This window comes from Ovis aries, chromosome 11 (assembly GCF_016772045.2).
Source record: "Ovis aries strain OAR_USU_Benz2616 breed Rambouillet chromosome 11, ARS-UI_Ramb_v3.0, whole genome shotgun sequence".
NCBI classification, from domain to species: domain Eukaryota; kingdom Metazoa; phylum Chordata; class Mammalia; order Artiodactyla; family Bovidae; genus Ovis; species Ovis aries.
In genome coordinates, this window is record NC_056064.1 from 35,789,051 (window position 1) to 35,806,169 (window position 17,119).

General features: G+C 50.0%; 1 protein-coding gene across 4 annotated transcripts in view; it reads right to left on the reverse strand.

The window, feature by feature from the left end:
* Positions 1 to 17,119, reverse strand: part of ABCC3 (ATP binding cassette subfamily C member 3) — a 48,390-nt gene that overhangs the window by 11,695 nt on the left and 19,576 nt on the right. For 2 of the 4 annotated variants that reach the window (XM_027974733.2, XM_027974734.2), the window contains exons 9-26: positions 15,982 to 16,159; positions 15,722 to 15,883; positions 15,110 to 15,202; positions 13,709 to 13,912; positions 13,458 to 13,604; positions 12,984 to 13,071; positions 12,599 to 12,665; positions 12,231 to 12,357; positions 11,976 to 12,152; positions 6,228 to 6,395; positions 5,719 to 5,911; positions 4,129 to 4,243; positions 3,809 to 3,956; positions 3,504 to 3,711; positions 2,901 to 3,211; positions 1,583 to 1,782; positions 1,301 to 1,427; positions 140 to 241 (exon numbers count right to left, since the gene is read on the reverse strand). In XM_027974733.2, coding sequence (XP_027830534.1) covers positions 140 to 241; positions 1,301 to 1,427; positions 1,583 to 1,782; positions 2,901 to 3,211; positions 3,504 to 3,711; positions 3,809 to 3,956; positions 4,129 to 4,243; positions 5,719 to 5,911; positions 6,228 to 6,395; positions 11,976 to 12,152; positions 12,231 to 12,357; positions 12,599 to 12,665; positions 12,984 to 13,071; positions 13,458 to 13,604; positions 13,709 to 13,912; positions 15,110 to 15,202; positions 15,722 to 15,883; positions 15,982 to 16,159 — 2,815 coding nt within the window. The other 2 variants (XM_027974735.3, XM_042255813.1) reach the window with 2 other exon arrangements.

Consider the following 17,119-nt stretch of genomic DNA (forward strand, 5'->3'; position numbering starts at 1 on the left):
TGGTTGACTCTCTTTAAGGACTGAATGAAGAGCCACCAGAAGAGCTGGCCTAGGGGGATGTAGGGATGGATGGTGGGCCATCAAGCACCCCTACCCGCTATTCTCAACTCTCCCTGCCCCAGGCTGATTCCGTACCCACCTCCATCTCCGTCTTGGAGTACTCCTTGACTCTCTCCACAGCCACAATATTAGACTCCAAGTCTGACATCGTTCGTATCATCCAGTTCAGAGCCAACGTCACCTAGCCAGAGGGACTGGGTCATAAGTGGGGCAATCTGTACTCCCTTGACATGGCTATGGGAGGAGCTCAGACTCCTTCATTATGCTCCTATCCCAACTATGACCCAGGTGGGCCTGGGCAAACCCATAGCTATGCCACCTGGGGCTCTAATCACAATTGTACCTCAGGCAGTGACAATGGCCCCCCATCCCAGTGTTTCTCAAACAAAAGGCTTCCCATCCCAGTGTTTCTCAAACTTTAACATGCGCAAGAAAGATTTCCCAGGGAATCTTCTTAAACTGTAGCTTCTGATTCAGTAGGTTTGTGGCAGGACTAGAGAATCTACATTTCTAACAAGCTCACAGATGATGTAACTGGTCCTCGGACCACACTTCGTGAATCAAGAAGTTTTGATAGACACGCAAAAGCCAGAGCCCCAGGCCTATTGTATCAGAATCTACAGTTTAAGATCTCCAGGTGATTCATCGGCATACTGAATAGTTTGAGAAGACTGACCTGTCTGGATTGTCCTTTATTTATCAAAACTCAAAGACTTGAGTCACCTGAGGCATTGCAAATATGATCTGCTTCACAAAAATTCCATTTGCAGCTGTTTAACCTTTTGACAATATCAGCTGGTATCAGGGTGACCTGCTCAGGCTCTAGTTACCTGCTCCAGGTACTTTCTCTGCAGGCTTGTGAAATAAGGTGTAGCCTAGCTCTCCATGTCCCTGCCCCAGGACCCCTGTCAAGGTTAACCTCTAGATCTTGTGCAGGCAGAGCAAATTTCTATTTGTCTCTTGGGGCCAAGCTCCAAGGTCATTTCTCCAACACTCCCAGGTAGAGACCTCCTCTGGGTTCTTACCTTTTGTCCTTCCTCCACTAAGACCTGCACACCCCGAAGTATCATCCCCTGCTGGTGGGAGTGACTCTCCATGCTTGACTGGGAGCTCACAGTTTGGGAGATCAAAATCTGTGGCTGGTCCCCATTTTGGGTAGAGTGGGGTACTCAGGAGATGCTTATGAAAGCTGGCCTCTGCCCCGGGGCGGCCCTACTCTGGGGCTGAGACCTCTGTGTACCTGTAGGGCGTAGGACACAGACAGGCCCACCAGTCCCGGGCTCAGGCTGCTTCTTCCAGTCACAGCGAAGAGTGCAGCGAAGAGCACAACACAGTTGCCCACGAACTCCACTCGGATCCCCAGCCACCTGTAGAGATCAGGCAAGGAGGAAATGGGGCAGATGCAAGAAGGGGGCTGTTTAGGGGAAAGGAGGGGCTTGGACCCGGAACACCAGGCTCTCTCCTGCAAAGACCCTGGCGGAAACTCACGGAAGGAGCAGGGGCTGACGGAGTGCTTTCTGACCTATTGGAGGCAATGTAGGGGTAGCAGCTCTTCTGGTTGGTGTCCACCTTAGCATCACTGATGGTCTCAAAGTCCTGGCTGCGGCCGTAGGCCCGGATGACGCTGGAGCCAGTCACCGTCTCCGAAAAGTGGGAATAAATGGGCGAGCGGCTGACAGATTCCAGCCGCTTCAGCTGCCGTGAGGTAGCCACGTAGAAGCGCTGACAGAGGTTGGAGAAAGAACTTAGAGTCAGGACCCTGGAATCCCAGCTCAGTCCTGCGTGTCCTCTGGGCCCATCTGCGCCACCTCCCCCTCCGTCCCACTGCCCCATAAGACCTCACTCCCTTCCCTCGCCCGAAAAAACCCGAGACTTGGGGTCCTGATATGGTTCCATGAACTCCCCCCACTCTCTCCCCTCTGGTCAGCTCTGCTCAGTCCTTTAGGCCACTTTGTCCACAAAGCCTTTCCCAATTCCCTCTCAGCTCCTGGCCACTCACTCTGCAGGCCTGAATTATCGCACTGACTTCATTTTGCCTCCCTAGTCAGTGACAATGCCTGTCTCCACTTAGGGGCCTGGCAATGTGTTCACACAATCAAAATTTTGCCAAATTTGCAAAAATAAGATAATTTCATATACTTTTTCTTAAGGAACCTCTCCCCACTCCACCCCTCGGTTGTTTAAATGTCAGCCCCACAAAACCACAGTCTGCCTCCATCTGCCATCCTCTGCCCTGTGGGCCCCAAGATGGCCAGGCCCAGGCAGGATGTACAGCTGAGAGTCCCTGTCCCAGGACAGAGTGCAGCCCAGGTCACAGTCTTCACACACAGGCCTGAGCTTCTGGCACCTGTGGGTTACCTTCATCAACTGATTAATGGCAGGACAGGGGATCAGCAACACAAATGCCTTTTACAGTTAGCTGTATCTGAATATTATCACTCATCTATGTTAAAAACCATGTAAGTTTATAAGATATGCATCACATATCATATATGCATCATATGATATGGCATGTAAGTTTAGATGATACCTAAAAGCAAGGGAAGGATAATGTGTCTTAAACTGTTGACAAATAGCCAGCAGGAAGGAGTTCCAGGGCCAGTCATAATTTACAAGGATTTAATTTTATCCTATTGATAACTCTGTGAGGTGGGATCTAAGATTCTATTTTACGGGTGAGGAAAATGAGTTTCAAAAGGGTGTTTACTGAATCAAATCCAGCTGTGACGTGTGAAGGGGGGTGTGCCCTCCCTACATCTGCCACAGGTGGCCCCCAAGAGAGCCCGGCCCACACAACAGCCATGCTCACGCTAAGTCATGCCCACTCACTCAGGGCACACCTGGACAAAGAGGTAGAGGACAGCCAAAGGCAGGATGACCACGGCAAAGAGCGGCGTGCTGGCCACGATGACCACAAGGGTGGAGATGGAGTTGTAAAAGGAATTCAGCAGCATGAGGATGGTGGGAGCCAGGATCTCGTCAATGACGTAGACGTCCTTGGAGAAGCGGTTGAGGATGCGGCCTGAGGGCGTCGTATCAAAGAAGGACTGTGGCGAGCGCATCTTGTTGTGCAGCAGCGCCTGGTGAAGCAAGCGGGCAGCTTGGACACCACCCACCGCCATCGTGATAGCAGACAGCATGACCAGGAGCCCTGATGGAGGAGGCAGAGGGGCACTTGTTCACCTGGGCCAGGTGGCAGAAAGCAGGGCGAGTTCCAAGATGAGGGATCCCCTCAGTGAACTAGGCAGACTCAAAGGCAGGGCGTAGCTAGGATGAGCTAGACAGGTCTAGAGGCAGGTAGACTGCAAGGGCGGGTCAGGGAGTCACTAGGGTTGTGACGGTAGACAGAGATTCAGAGACAAGGGCATGCTTTGGGGGACCCAGCAGCACAGAGATGAGGAAGGGAACACTGGCGCCCCTTCTAAGTATCTCTGCAGGCTCACCTTGCAGAATTCCCAAGGCGGCGTAGACACCTAGTCTGTAGGAGGTGCTGTTCTGCTGGTTGTCCGCTGCAGCCTCATCGGTCCAGGCACTGAGCCACACGTTGGCCCCAATGGCAGCTGCGCTTTGACCCCCATACAGCAGACAGATGACCAGAGTGGTCCAGAATCCCACAGCCTTGGCGTAATCCCAGTACACGCTCAGCTTCACCTGTGTGGCCACAGCAGTCAAACAGAGCACTCCCGTGAGCCCCGGGAGTGCTAGGGGCCTGCCAGCCTCTCCAGCCTTCCTCGCCCACCCTACTCACAGTGCCCATCTCTGTCTTCTCCTCCTGGGTCAGCACATGGCTCGCCTTTGCCTCGGCTGCCGGCACGGCCTTTTCTGCCGCACCTAGGCGCCTCCTAGGCACAGACCGACCCTGGCCCTCTCCTTCCGAGGACATGGCACTCATCTGTCTGTGGAGGCAACGGGTCAGGCCCAGAGAGCTGGCCTCCAGCACAGCCACAGACAGACCCCCAGCTGGATCCTCAGGGAGTGTCAGGGAGAACACCCACCTGCCCCACTCCACAGCAGGGCATGGGGGCCCTGCCACCATCTCCCGGGGGTGGACAGTTCTCAGAAGCTCACCTCATAAACTGCTTCTGGACCTCATATGTCACGGGCTCATTATCTGTTAGGTCTGTGTGATTGCTGAGCGTGTCTTCAATCATCAACACTCCCTCATCCTCTTTGTCCTCCAAGGCTGCAGTGGGGAGGCAGAAAGGAGAGGTTGGCAAGCTCACCCTGCAAAGCCCTGCTATCCCCCAGTCCCACTCCAATAAAGAGGCCTGAATGGATAAGCAAAAGGGAAGATGAGAGGGACTGAGAGGGCAGCAAGTACAACAATAAAAATAAATGACCAATTTTGTGTTGAGGAAAAAAAAAAAGAGGCAGCAAGAAAGACTTATGTTAGACAGGAAGAAAAGCTTCCCATCAGGGACTATGTGGAAGAGGATTCAAATATAAGGGTCAGGAGCTTGGGCTCTGGAGTCAGCCTGGCTGAGCTTAAATCCCACTTCCTCACCACATGACTTTAGGCGGGCATGTAAAGTGGGGATAACAATAGTACCTACCTCATCGTGTCATTGTGAGGATTAAAGGAAAGGATGTGTGTCAAGAGCTTGCAACAGGCACAGCCCTTAGTAAATGCTCGAGACATGGTAACTGCATATACAGAAGCAGACAAGAAAGCCCAGGAGAAGGTCTGAGAGCCAGCCCGGAGCCTGAGGTTGAAGAGCCAGGACTGAACAACAAAGGGGTCTCAATGTCTCAATATGCTCCACGAGAAGGGAATTTTTCTGTTTGTTCATTGCTGTCTCTGTAGTACTATCAAGACTGCTGTCTCACTATTGCTGGAATAGTGCCTGGACAAAGTTAGCTGCTCAATAAATAAATATTTGTTGATAAATAAATGACTTTTCTAAGCATTTCCGTAGTCAAAGGTATGGTTTTTCCAGTAGTCGTGTATGGATGTGAGAACTGGACTATATATAAAACTGAGCTCCGAAGAATGGATGCTCTTGAACTGTGGTGTTGGAGAAGACTCTTGAGAGTCCCTTGGGCTGCAAGGAGATCAAACCAGTCAATCCCAGAGGAAAGCAGTCCTGAATATTTACTGGAAGGACTGATGTTGAAGCTGAAGCTCCAATACTTTGGCCACCTGATGCAAAGAACTGACTCACTGGTAAAGACCATGGTGCGGGGAAAGATTAAAGGCAGGAGGAGAAGGGGATGATACAGAATGAGATGGTTGGATGGCATCACCAACTCAATGGACATGAGTTTGAGCAAGCTCTCAGAGATGGTGAAGGACAGGGAAGCCTGGCTGCAGCCCATGGGGTCACAAAGAGTGGGACACGACTGAGCGACTGAACAACCAAAAGCACCTGCATGTTTCCTCAACAATTCATCTGTAAAACAGCCTTGCTGTACAAGCTGGGCCTGGGCCCATAGGCCCTTTCAACACATAGGAAGACTGAGGGAAGAGGAGGAGGAGGAGGGATTCGACGTCATCCAGTTTACTTTCCCTCTTGCTGATGTCTGACATCACACGGATGATCCAAGTACTCCAGAACCTTCCTGCATAACACCAGGGCTGTCCAGAGACGCTCAGATGCCCCAGGACAGGGAAGATGCAGGGAGGGGAGGGGAATATGAAGAGCCAGGAATGGCAGATACCTGGACTGTTGTTGGCTTCCTGGTGCTCCTTGTCCTCATCAGGTGCATAGTTGCGGAGGAAGTTGGCAAAGGAGCCATCCCGCTGCAGCAGGGCCGAGTAGGTGCCCATCTCAGACACGTGCCCGTCAGATAGCACTATGACAAAGTCCGTCTGGGGCAGGAAGCTGATGCCGTGAGTCACCAGCACCCGGGTCTGGGGAGAAGGCAGCAGGCTATCACGCCTACTGTCCTCAGCACACACCCTTGGCACATGCGGGGCCACGGAGCAAGCGTGAGGTGCTTGAGTGCCAGCAGCAGGAGCAGGCACATCAGGGACTCAACCTGTGCTCTCCAAAGGCAACTCAGCGCCCGAGGGGCACTGCCTACCCCGCCCCAGGTTTCCCCGGTTGCCCAGCCTGTTCCATAGGCACTCCATATGTCCAGGTATCACCAAACCCCTTGGCTTCCCACCAGTCCTCTCCTGTGGCCATAGACTTCATTTTAGCCCGCTTAGCCTCTGGGAACCTCACCTTTCCTGCCAGCACACCTTCTGGCCCAATGACTTGGTCAAAGATATGTTTGGCCACATGGGAGTCCACGGCTGACAGTGGGTCATCCAGCAAAAAAATGTCGGCATCACTATAAACAGCTCGGGCCACACTGACACGCTGACGCTGGCCCCCAGACAGGTTAATGCCCTGATGGAGAAGGGAGGTGAGAAGTGTGTATTGGGTGGAAGAGAGTCAGGCCATCACAAGGGGGACAAAGGCCCTGTCAATTATCATTCAGCAAGGCAGACCTCTAAATTCACATTTCATATGCCTGGTCCTGTCCCTGGGAGGCTCTAAGGTCATGGATGAAGGGGTGGTAGCTGTCAGAGTCTCCCCAGAGCAGCTGAGGACAACTTGCTCCCTGCCCAGCTGGTTTCCCTACCTTCCACCGTCTTACTCTAGGAGGCTGGAAATCCCCAGGAGGGAATAGACCTTTTAGCCTCCCATTGCCCATATGGTCTGCAGATGACTTTTGTAACAATTATCCCTTCTGGTCCTCATGTCAGTCTTTCCAGGGAGGTATCATTAGCCTCACTTTCTAGATGAAGAAACTAGAGCCCAAGATGTTAATGACTTCATCCAAAGTCCAAACTATTATAGGCAAAAGCAAGAATGGAAACCCAGCATCCACCCCAGAGTTCATCAACCCTGAGATCATTCACATACCAGAGGGAAAGTAAGATCATTCTTAAACCCATTATGCAGAAAGTCAGACACATAGCAGCAAGGCAGAGCCCAGCGGGCAGACCCCAGAGGCACACCTCGCTTTCCTGCCACCAGCTCTCCTCATTCCCTCTGGAACAGGCTCAGCTCTTTAGGGGTTCCCTGAGAAACTGACCCCTGGGGACAGCAAACGTGGGGTGGGAGCTGCAGCTGCCGAGAAACGAGGGGTGACCACAGCAGCTACAGTGACTGAGACGTGTGAACATGTCTGCATTCGACCAAGCAGGCTTCCTTCAGCGCTACTATGCTCTGGGCACAAATCAGGCTTGTGAGGTCAGTGTGGGTCCAGGAGAGACGGGAAGAAGGAGTTAGACTGTAGATGGGGAGGTCTGCTCTGGGTTCCTATCATCTCAGACTCCTACTTAAAAGTTTCTCATCCCCACTGCCAGACTCAGGCCCAGATCATTTCCCCAGACCAACACGAGAGCCTCGCCACTGGTTCCTATGCCTCTGGGCCCCTTCACACTGCAGCCAGGGCAGCTTTTCAAAATGCAATTCATGTCCCTGCTTAAAACTCTTCGCTGGCAAATTGAACATCCAAATAAAAAATGATGGTAATGGATTATAATCCACCGAATCACATAAGCAAACATGAGCCCGCACTGATAGAAAGAAACTAAAGAATAAGCAAAAAGGGAGGAGAGGAAAGCTCTTTCTTAGAGTAAAATGCCAACTAATAATCATAGAAAGAATGGAGTTACAAAATCAACATTTGGCCCACATCATAGTAACACTGACTCAGGCAAAAATCAATGAAGGTTATAAAATGAAATCATCGACGGACGATATCATCTCAAGCAAGAGATCAAAGTTAACATTAGTCAGGAAGACATGAACTGAGATCATGTGCCTCCCGATATGACGCACCAAGGATACAACATTACTGTGGTTTCCCAACCCCCTGCAAAAAAAAAAAAAACAGCTAATGGTGTTCAAATTGAGAAACTTTTTGCCAAACATCTGGCCTGTACTCTTTAAAAGTGTTGATATTCTAAAAGACAGACTGGGACTCCCCTGGTGGTCTACTGGTTAAGAATCTGCTTTCCAGTGCAGAAGATGCAGGTTCAATCCCTGGTTGGGGAACTAAGATCCCACATGCTGTGGAGCAACTAAGCCCTCGCCCTGTAACTACTGAGCCTGCCCACTTCAACTCGAGAGCCCACGTGCTCTGGAGCCTGCATGCCACAATTAGAGAGAAACCTGCGTGGCGTAAGGAAGAGCCCAGAGAAAGAGCTCTTATGCCACAACAAAGAGGCTGCACGATGCAACTAAGGCCCCACACAGCCGAAAGTAAATACATAAATATTTAAAAATAAAATAAAAGACAGAGACTGAGAAACTATCCAGATTGACAGAGAATGAAGAGATATGACAACTAAATGCAACTCATGATCCTGGATTGAATTCTAGACCAGGAAAGAAAACAATGAAAAAAGACTGGGATAAACGATGACATTTCAAAGGTCAGACAGTGATTTTTAGATAGTAGCACTGTATTAATGATAAATTTCTTGATTTTGATAACTTAACCATAGATCCGTAAGAGAATGTCTTTGTTTTGAAGGAATATACGTTGAAATCTTTAGTATCTAAAAAAAAGGGGTGAAACTCTAAAACTTTTAGAAGAAAACACAGGAAAAAAGTTTCATGACATTGGACTTGGCAATGACTTTATGAATATAACATCAAAAGCACAAGCGACAAAGGTAAAAAATAGAAAAACTGGATTACATTAAAACTGAAACCTTCAGTGCAATCAAAGGACACAGTCAGCAAAGTGAAAAGGCAGCCTTCAGGATAGAAGACAATATTTGCAACTCATATATCTGATAGGGGGTTACTATCTAGTCTATATAAAGAACTCCTACAATTCAACAACAAAAAACTAAACAACTTGATTAAAATGTGGACAAAGGACTTTAATAGACATTTCTCCAAGGAAGATATACAAACTGCCAACAAACACATGTAAAGGTGTTCTGAACATTACTCTTACTTATCTCATATTACCTTACTTATGTAAAGGTGTTTCGACATTACTGATGACTGGGAAATGCAAATTGAAATGTCATTGAAATATCACCTCACATCCATTAGAATGGTTATTATCAAAAAACAAAACCAAAATAACAAACAACCACCCCAGAAAACAACAAGTGTTATCCAGGATGTGTGCAAGTTGTAGCCTTTGGGCACTGTTGGTGAGAATATAACATGGTGCAGCCATCATGGAAACCAGTATGGCAGTTCCTCAAAGAATAAAAACATAGAATTGATTTACAAATTCCACTTTAGGGTATCTAGGGTCTTAAAAAGACCTTTGCCCACCCACATTCATAGTAGTATTAGTCACAATATATGAAAGGTGGAAGCAACCCAAGTGTCCATTGAGGGGTGCATGGATAAGTAAAAGCTGTTGTTTAATGGGTACAGAGTTTTAGTTTTGTAAGATAAAAAGAGTTCTGGAGATGGGTTGCACAACAGTGTGAATGAACTTAACATTACTGATCTATATACTTCTAAAGATTTTTAAGTTAAAGATTTATGCTATGAGGACTTTCTTCATAGTCCAGTGGTTAAGAATCTGCCTTCCAATGCAGGGGACAGGAGTCCAACCCTCGCTTGGTCGGGGAACTAAGAGCCCACATGCCATGGGGCAACTAAGCCTTTATGCCACAGAGAATGCCACCACACTCTAGAGCCCACACACTGCAACTGAAGAACCCTCCACCACAGCTAAGCCCCGGCATAGCCAAAAAAGATCCACGTCATGTATATTTTGCAGAAGCCAAAAACTAATAAATTAATACAAAAATAAAACCTTTCATTGATATCCCAAGGTTTTTAGGGTAAAGATCAAAACCTTAACTAAAGTCATCAAAGCTCTATGTATTACCCTGCATCTTTTGCACCTTGCTAACCTCCAGTCACACCAAATTGCATCAAATGCCCCCATCCTTAACCCTAACACTAACCCTCAAAGAAGCAACAGTTAGAACCGGACACGGAACAACAGACTGGTTCCAAACTGGGAAAGGCATACGTCAAGGCTGTGTATTGTCACCCTGTTCATTTAACTTATATGCCGAGTACATCATGTGAAATGCCGGGCTGGATGAAGCACAAGCTGGAATCAAGATTGCCGGGAGAAATATCAATAACCTCAGATGTGCAGATGACACCACCCTTATGGCAGAAAGTGAAGAAGAATTGAAGAGCCTCTTGATCAAAGTGAAAGAGGGGAGGAAAAAGCTGGCTTAAAAACTCAACATTCAAAAAACTAAGATCATGGCATCCAGTCCTACCACTTCATGGCAAATAGATGGGGAAACAAGGGAAACAATAACAGACTTTATTTTCTTGGGCTCCAAAATCACTGCAGATGGTGACTGCAGCCATGATATCAAAAGATGCTTGCTCCTTGAAAGAAAAGCTATGACCATGTTAAAAAGCAGAGACATTACTTTGCCAACAAAGGTCCGTCTAGTCAAAGCTATGGTTTTTCCAGTAGTCATGTATGGATGTGGGAACTGGACTATAAAGAAAACTGATATCAATATCCGAAGAACTGATGCTTTTGAACTGTGGTGTTGGAGAAGACTCTTGAGTGTCTCCTGGACTGCAAGGAGATCAAACCAGTCAATCCTAAAGGAAATCAGTCCTGAATATTCATTGGAAGGACTGATGTTGAAGCTGAAGCTCCAATACTTTGGCCACCTGATGCGAAGAGCTGACTCATTGGAAAAGACCCTGATGCTGGGAAAGATTGAAGGCAGGAGGAGAAGGGGACAACAGAGGATGAGATGGTTGGATGGCATCACTGACTCGATGGACGTGCATCTGAACAAGCTCCGGGAGTTGGTGATGGACAGGGAAGCCTGGGGTGCTGTCATGGGGTGGCAAAGAGTTGGACACGACTGAGGGACAGAACTGAACTGAACTGAACCCTTAAAGGTTTTCCATCACCCTTGGTAAAAGCCGTAGTCCTTATAGTAGACTTAAGGCTTTATGTCTGCTGCCTGGATACCTCACTGACTTCACTTCCTCCTCCTCATCCCTGCTCATTTCATTCCAGCCACACTGTTCTTCTCGCTGGTCCTTAAATGTCCCAATCACACTCCTGCCTCAGAGCCTTTGCACTTACTGCTCTCTCTGCCTCAAATATCCCAGACAGGGCTTCATGTTCCCAGATACAGACCACTCCTTCACTTTGTTCAAGTCTCCAGTTCTCAGTGAGGCTTTCACAAAGCATACTGATAATACAAACTTGCACATCCTTTCCTCTTAGCATCCACCTAATATTATACATTTTACTGATTTACCTTGCTAACATATCTTTCCCCACTAGAATGTAAGCTATATGAAGGCAGAGATTTTAGTCTGGTGTTTGTACTAACGTATGGGCTGCCCGTGTGGTGCTAGTGGTAAAGAACCCACCCGGCAATGCAGGAGACATAAGAGATGTGGGTTTGATCCCTGGGTCAGGAAGATCCCCTGGAGGAGGGCATGGCAACCCACTCCAGCATTCTTACCTAGAGAATGTCATGGACAGAGGAGCCTGGAGGAATCAGCCCATGAGGTCACAAGGAGCTGTACACGACTGAAGTGACTCAGCACGGACACACATTTACTAATATATAATATTGCCTGGCATATAGTAGGTATGTCATAAAAATCTGATGCATGATAAGAGCTTCTTCCTTAGCTGTTAAGATTCAGCTCAAAAGTGATACTTTTCCTTATGCAGACTACCTCCTTTACTCCTTCCCAGTACCTTGAACAGGCCTTTAGCCTGGCCTCCAGGACATTCTACAGCCCCTACCCGTTTATAAGTCAGCTTCCCCCAGTAATAGATCTGCTTTACCAGTGCCTTGCACAGAGCTAGGCATGACATCATTAATAGATGAATGCGTGAATGAACGAATGCTTATTTGGATCTGAGCTGGACTGAGGCTGACCGCTGTGTGTGCTAACTCCCCCAGAGAGTGAGATAAGAGACGGTACCTTCTCTCCAATCTCCGTCTGGTCCCCACCAGGCAGAACCTCCAGATCAGCTAGCAGGGCACAGGCCTCCAGAGCCTTCTGGTACCGCTTGGGGTCCAGGGCTCGACCAAAGAGCACGTTTTCCTGAAGAGTGCAGTTCTGGATCCATGCCTGCTGGGGCACGTAGGCCACGGAACCCTGGCCAAAGGAATTTACCTCAGGGTTTGCCCAAGGCCTGGCCAAGCTTCCCTTCCCAGTAATCCCTGCCCCTCTCACCTTCATAAACACCTTGCCTTCCAGCTTCTCCATCTCTCCCAGCAGGGCGGACAACAGGGAGGACTTCCCGCAACCCACAGGCCCCACCACGGCCACTAGTGCCCCTTTGGGCACCTGGATATCAAGGCTGGGGGTAAGGAGACAAGTAGCCCCAGTCAGAGGAGGAATCGAGGTTTTGTCCCCCACCTTCCACCTGAAGACCCAAGCTCTCCTCCCTTTCAGACAGCACCCTGGCAAGCTGAGGCTCTTCCTGTATCCCAGGTCAAAAGCTGACGAGTGGGAGCGGGGGGTTGGGGGGCGGCGGTTTCTGCTACGATCTGAACTGTGGTCCACTTCAGGCAGCTGAGAAGGGAAGGAGAAGCTGGTACCTGTGCAGGGTGGGTGGCAGGTCCTGGGCCCAGGTAAAGGTGCCATTGTGTATGATGACAGCGTAGCCTGGGAAGACAGAGGTGCACAGGGTCAGGGGGCCCAGGGCAAGGGGGAGAGGATCCCTGGGTGGAAGAGCCCTACGGAAAGGAACCAACGGGAGCACAGGGAAGCTTGGGGGTGGTGAGGGGGAGGTGGCAGGGAGGAGTAAGAAGCGCCCTAGAGAAGGAAAGTGATGGCGGGTCCTGGGGAGGGGTAACAGAGTGAGAACAGATGGGAAAGGAGGATGAAGCAAAGGAGGCCACAAGAGAAAAGTTAAAAATTTGAAACAGAATTTTCTGGAGAAGTGGCTGGGTTAAGGGAAGCCCAGGTAGAGGCTGTCTGGACCTGGGGTGATGGTCTTTCTTTCCACACACTGAGGGTCAAGTTCATCTTGGCTCAGGAAATGCTGGATCCGTTTCAAAGACACACTGGTCTGCATGCAGAAGGGTGTGAGTCAGCCCTGGAAGCTATGCCTTTCTTACGCCCATCTCCTCTTACCCTTGCTGGCCCCCACCTTCCTGGGTGAGGCTGGGCCCCCTGAGGGCCCAGATGCTGGTGCTGGGTCCCTTCTCATGCCTGATTCTTGGCTGGCTCCCACTGCCAAAGATAGGGTCCATGTTGGTAAGAGGAGGCTGTCTCCAGAACTTGGGTTTCCAGAAACCCTACCTAAATGACTCCAAATGGCCCATGAGTCTGCTGACCAAACAATTCTTCATAATGCCAAATGGCCCTCCCCTGATTCCAATAACTTTATCCCCGACCCTAAATAGCCCCAACCTGCCCAAACTCCACTAGAACCCCAGCCCTACCCAGGCTTACCTGGGCCAGGTTGCTGATTAACTGGGGCAGCATGTTGAGGGGAATTTTTAAGATGTTGAAAAGGGACACGGACACAAAGGCCTTTTCAGCATCCAGCACATTGTTCTTGTCCACGGATACGTATACTCCGAGGGTGGTCAGGGTCACCTGGGCAGCGGTGGGGATGGGTGTCAGGGCGGAGTCTGCTGGGTTCAGAGGCCCAGGCTGACCAAGCAGGAGACGGGACACCAGCCCAGGTATGGGCGCCTCACCAGGAAGGGGGTGCAGACCCAGATGAAGGTGGATATGGCGTGGAGGTAGGCAACCTGGCGCATCAGCCGGAGCTCATCCTGCCGGATGCCCTCCACCTGCTTCAAGAAGCTGGGCTCCCAGGCGTATAGCTTCAGCACCTTGATGCCACCCAGGATCTCGCTCATCAGCTTGATGCGTGAGTCCTTGAACTTCATTTGCTCTACCTATGGAAAGTGTGGCAAGGGCATACCTGAGCCCCTCCCCAGACCTCTACCAATAGGGGCACACATCTTCTCTGCACTCACACACACACGGCAGCTAGACTACCCACCACTCCTCCCTGCCAGCCTGTACTGTACCCCAGCCTGGAATGCCCAAGCCAAGCTCCCTTCCTCTCTGCTGGACAAAATCCTGCTCCAGCCTCAGTGCCCATCACTGACCATCCCAGGCCCCTTCCCTGGGTTTCTAAGGCATGTTCTTATAGGGCACCCTGAACATGTATGCCGTCTCAAATCCATGTGAGTCTGAGGGAATAGATCCCTTATCTCTCTTTTTTACCCAGTCCCCAACCCAAGGTGTAGCAGGCCACACTAATTTATTCGTTCAGCCCCAATTTATTGAGTACCTACTATGCGCCAGGCCACGTGCTAGACGTAGGGCAGATAATGATAAACAACTGAAGGCCCCAACCATCATAAAGCTGACAGTCTGATAGGAGAAGTAGCTAGGATGCAAACAATCCCCTGAATAAATGCTTACGCTAAAGCAGTATGCACACCCCAATGGGAGTAGCAGGATTCTGGGAGAGAATAATTTGGGTGGGAACTGGGAAATCAAAGTTTACGCTGGGGTGAAGGAAGGAAAGGAACTGGGCAAGCAAGGAAGGCTGAAGCACATTTCAGCGAACAGTATGTATGGTAGCCCGGAGGCATGCAGAGCTTGGTGATTTGGAGAAAAGAAAGGCCAGACTGGCTGAAATTTAGCCATATTCCAGGAGGTGAGGGTTTGAAAGGTGAGCAGGGGCCTAGTGGGTGGTAGTGGAAATTTGTCATTTATTTTGTGTACAGTGGGAGGCTAGGGAAGACTTCAATAAATGTTTGCCAATAAAGGACTGAATGACTGGCTATTTACACTAAGCGCAATGTGGTGGAGAAACTCTCGTTAGACCAGAAGAGGCAAGTTCTGTCTGATTCTGGATTGCTGTAATCTCTCTGGGCCTTGGTTCCTTAGTTGCAAAATGAGAATGTTTCTAAAGCCTCTCAGGGTTGTAAGGCAAGAGTAAGCTAAGGTTTGTGAAAGTGGCTTAGAGCCATCTGTACTCAGTAAGCAAGGTAGTGGGTAAGGCCCAGGTTAGTGACTGCACTCCTCCAGGCACCTGGCCAGGGCTCCAGGCAGGAACAGCTCAGTCTGTTAGCACCCACCTGGAAGGCACGCATCTTCACAGCCACAGCTCCGTTGAGTGGGATTAGCAAGATCATGAGAGCAACTCCAGCCAGGACGGAGGGACCCAGGTTCTGAGGATGCACAATGGATAGATTAGACAGACAGACAGACCAACATACAGAGTATATATAGACAGAGCCCAACAGACAGAAGCCTATTGACCTGAAATGCGGGGATGGGCCCGAAGCAAAAGTTAGTGGTCAGCCAAACAGATGGACAGTGAAAAGAAGACATACAGATAAAGCCAAAATTGCAAAAACATTTGCAGAAACTGCCAGCCATCAGATAATGACAACAGACAGGGACAAACAGGCAGCCACTGAAGGGCATCCAGACACACAGAGAGGCAATTACAGATAGACAGGCAATGACAACCTGAGTCACACCCCCCTTGTCTCCAAGGCCCTCTTCCCTCCCCTAGGTTCTGTAAGAGGGACAATCTCACAGGCTGGAAAGACTTGATTGCAGACACCAGCATCCTCACAGTTCTGTCCCCCACCCCTCTGCTGACCCAGAATAACTCTCTCTTGTCCCATCTGAAGGAAGGAGAAGTCAGAGGAAGGAGGCAGAGATCAGGGTTCAAGAGTCACCTGCCAGAGGAAGTACACTGCCAGGATGATCTGCAGGGGGGCTGACCACAGCAGGTTGATGAAGGGGACAACGTCCATGAAGCGCTGCGCATCCACTGACATGAGGTTGACAATTTCTCCTACAGTGGACTCACGTTTGACTGAATTGCTGATGACCAGAGCCTGCAGGTGGACAGTTGGCTGATGGACTGGTCACGCGAGTCTCTTCAAAGTTCCCCAGGGCTGGCCTCCCCAGCCCCTCATTTGCTGCTCCAGCTGACCTTCCTATAGATGACACCTATGATGCCCGTGCGAAACCTCAACCCCATCACAAAAATGCAGTGGTAATACTGGTGTAAGATCAGGGTCTGCATCACGGAGCACACGAACATCAGCCCAGCCACCAGGAAGCCCCACCAGGTGGGGGCCGTGGGGTTTGAAATAAATCTGATCAGGATGCTGCAAATGGAGGAGAGAACAATAAGCATGGGGAATCTCCCCTAGGCTCTTCCCCCTACTGCTGCTCTCTTCTTGCCCCTCAGCCTCCACTCTCTCAAGCCTCTCATTTGGAGGCTGCTGGCCCTCCACAGCCCCAACCCAGACCACGAGAATCAGCCCAGAGCTGGCGCAAGACTCTGTCTCCTCACTCCTCTCTTCCTCCACCTCCTTTCCCATCTCCCACGGCTTCCCTCCGCCTACCTCGTTATTACGCTCTGGCCACCAACCTCACTGGCCTGCCTGTTTTGCCTCCTTGGACCATGTGGCAGGAAGCAATGCCACATGTCCGTTGATTAGACTTTCCTGCACCTTTTCTTGGACTGCTGAGGGCTCTGAAGTCCAGTGCATGACTACACAGGCTCTCGCCACTGAACCCTATCCTCTTCAGTATCAGCAGCCCCCAGAGCTGCCCAGTGACCTTCTCCAGGACCCTAATCTAATTCCTCTCCCACAGTCCTCTTCACCTCTTACCTTCTGATCTGTCCTCACTCCCCACCTCTCTCAGCAGTGGCCCACTTACTTGTTCCCATTGAGAACTCCCTGCCAACTACAAACTTCCCTGCAAACATTCACCCTCTTCCATCTGCCTCAGGACAGGAGGTGTCCTTCTGACTTTGCACGCTGGATTTTGCCCCCTAAGCCCCAGATCCCACCCACCTCTTCAGGAGCATGCTTTATCATTGGCCCCCTTTTGCCTCATCCCCAGGAACCTCCTCTCCACTGGCAGCTCTGTGCCTTGGCAGACTAACATGATTAAGTCTCTTCCATGTTAGGACAAACCTCCTCTTGGCCCCATGGAGGAATCCACAGTCATGGCCAGGCCTCTTCTGCTGTGGGTTGGGTGTGACTCCCCAAAAGACATGCTTAAGTCCTAACCCCTGGTACCTATGCTACTGATGCTGCTGCTAAGTCGCGTCAGTC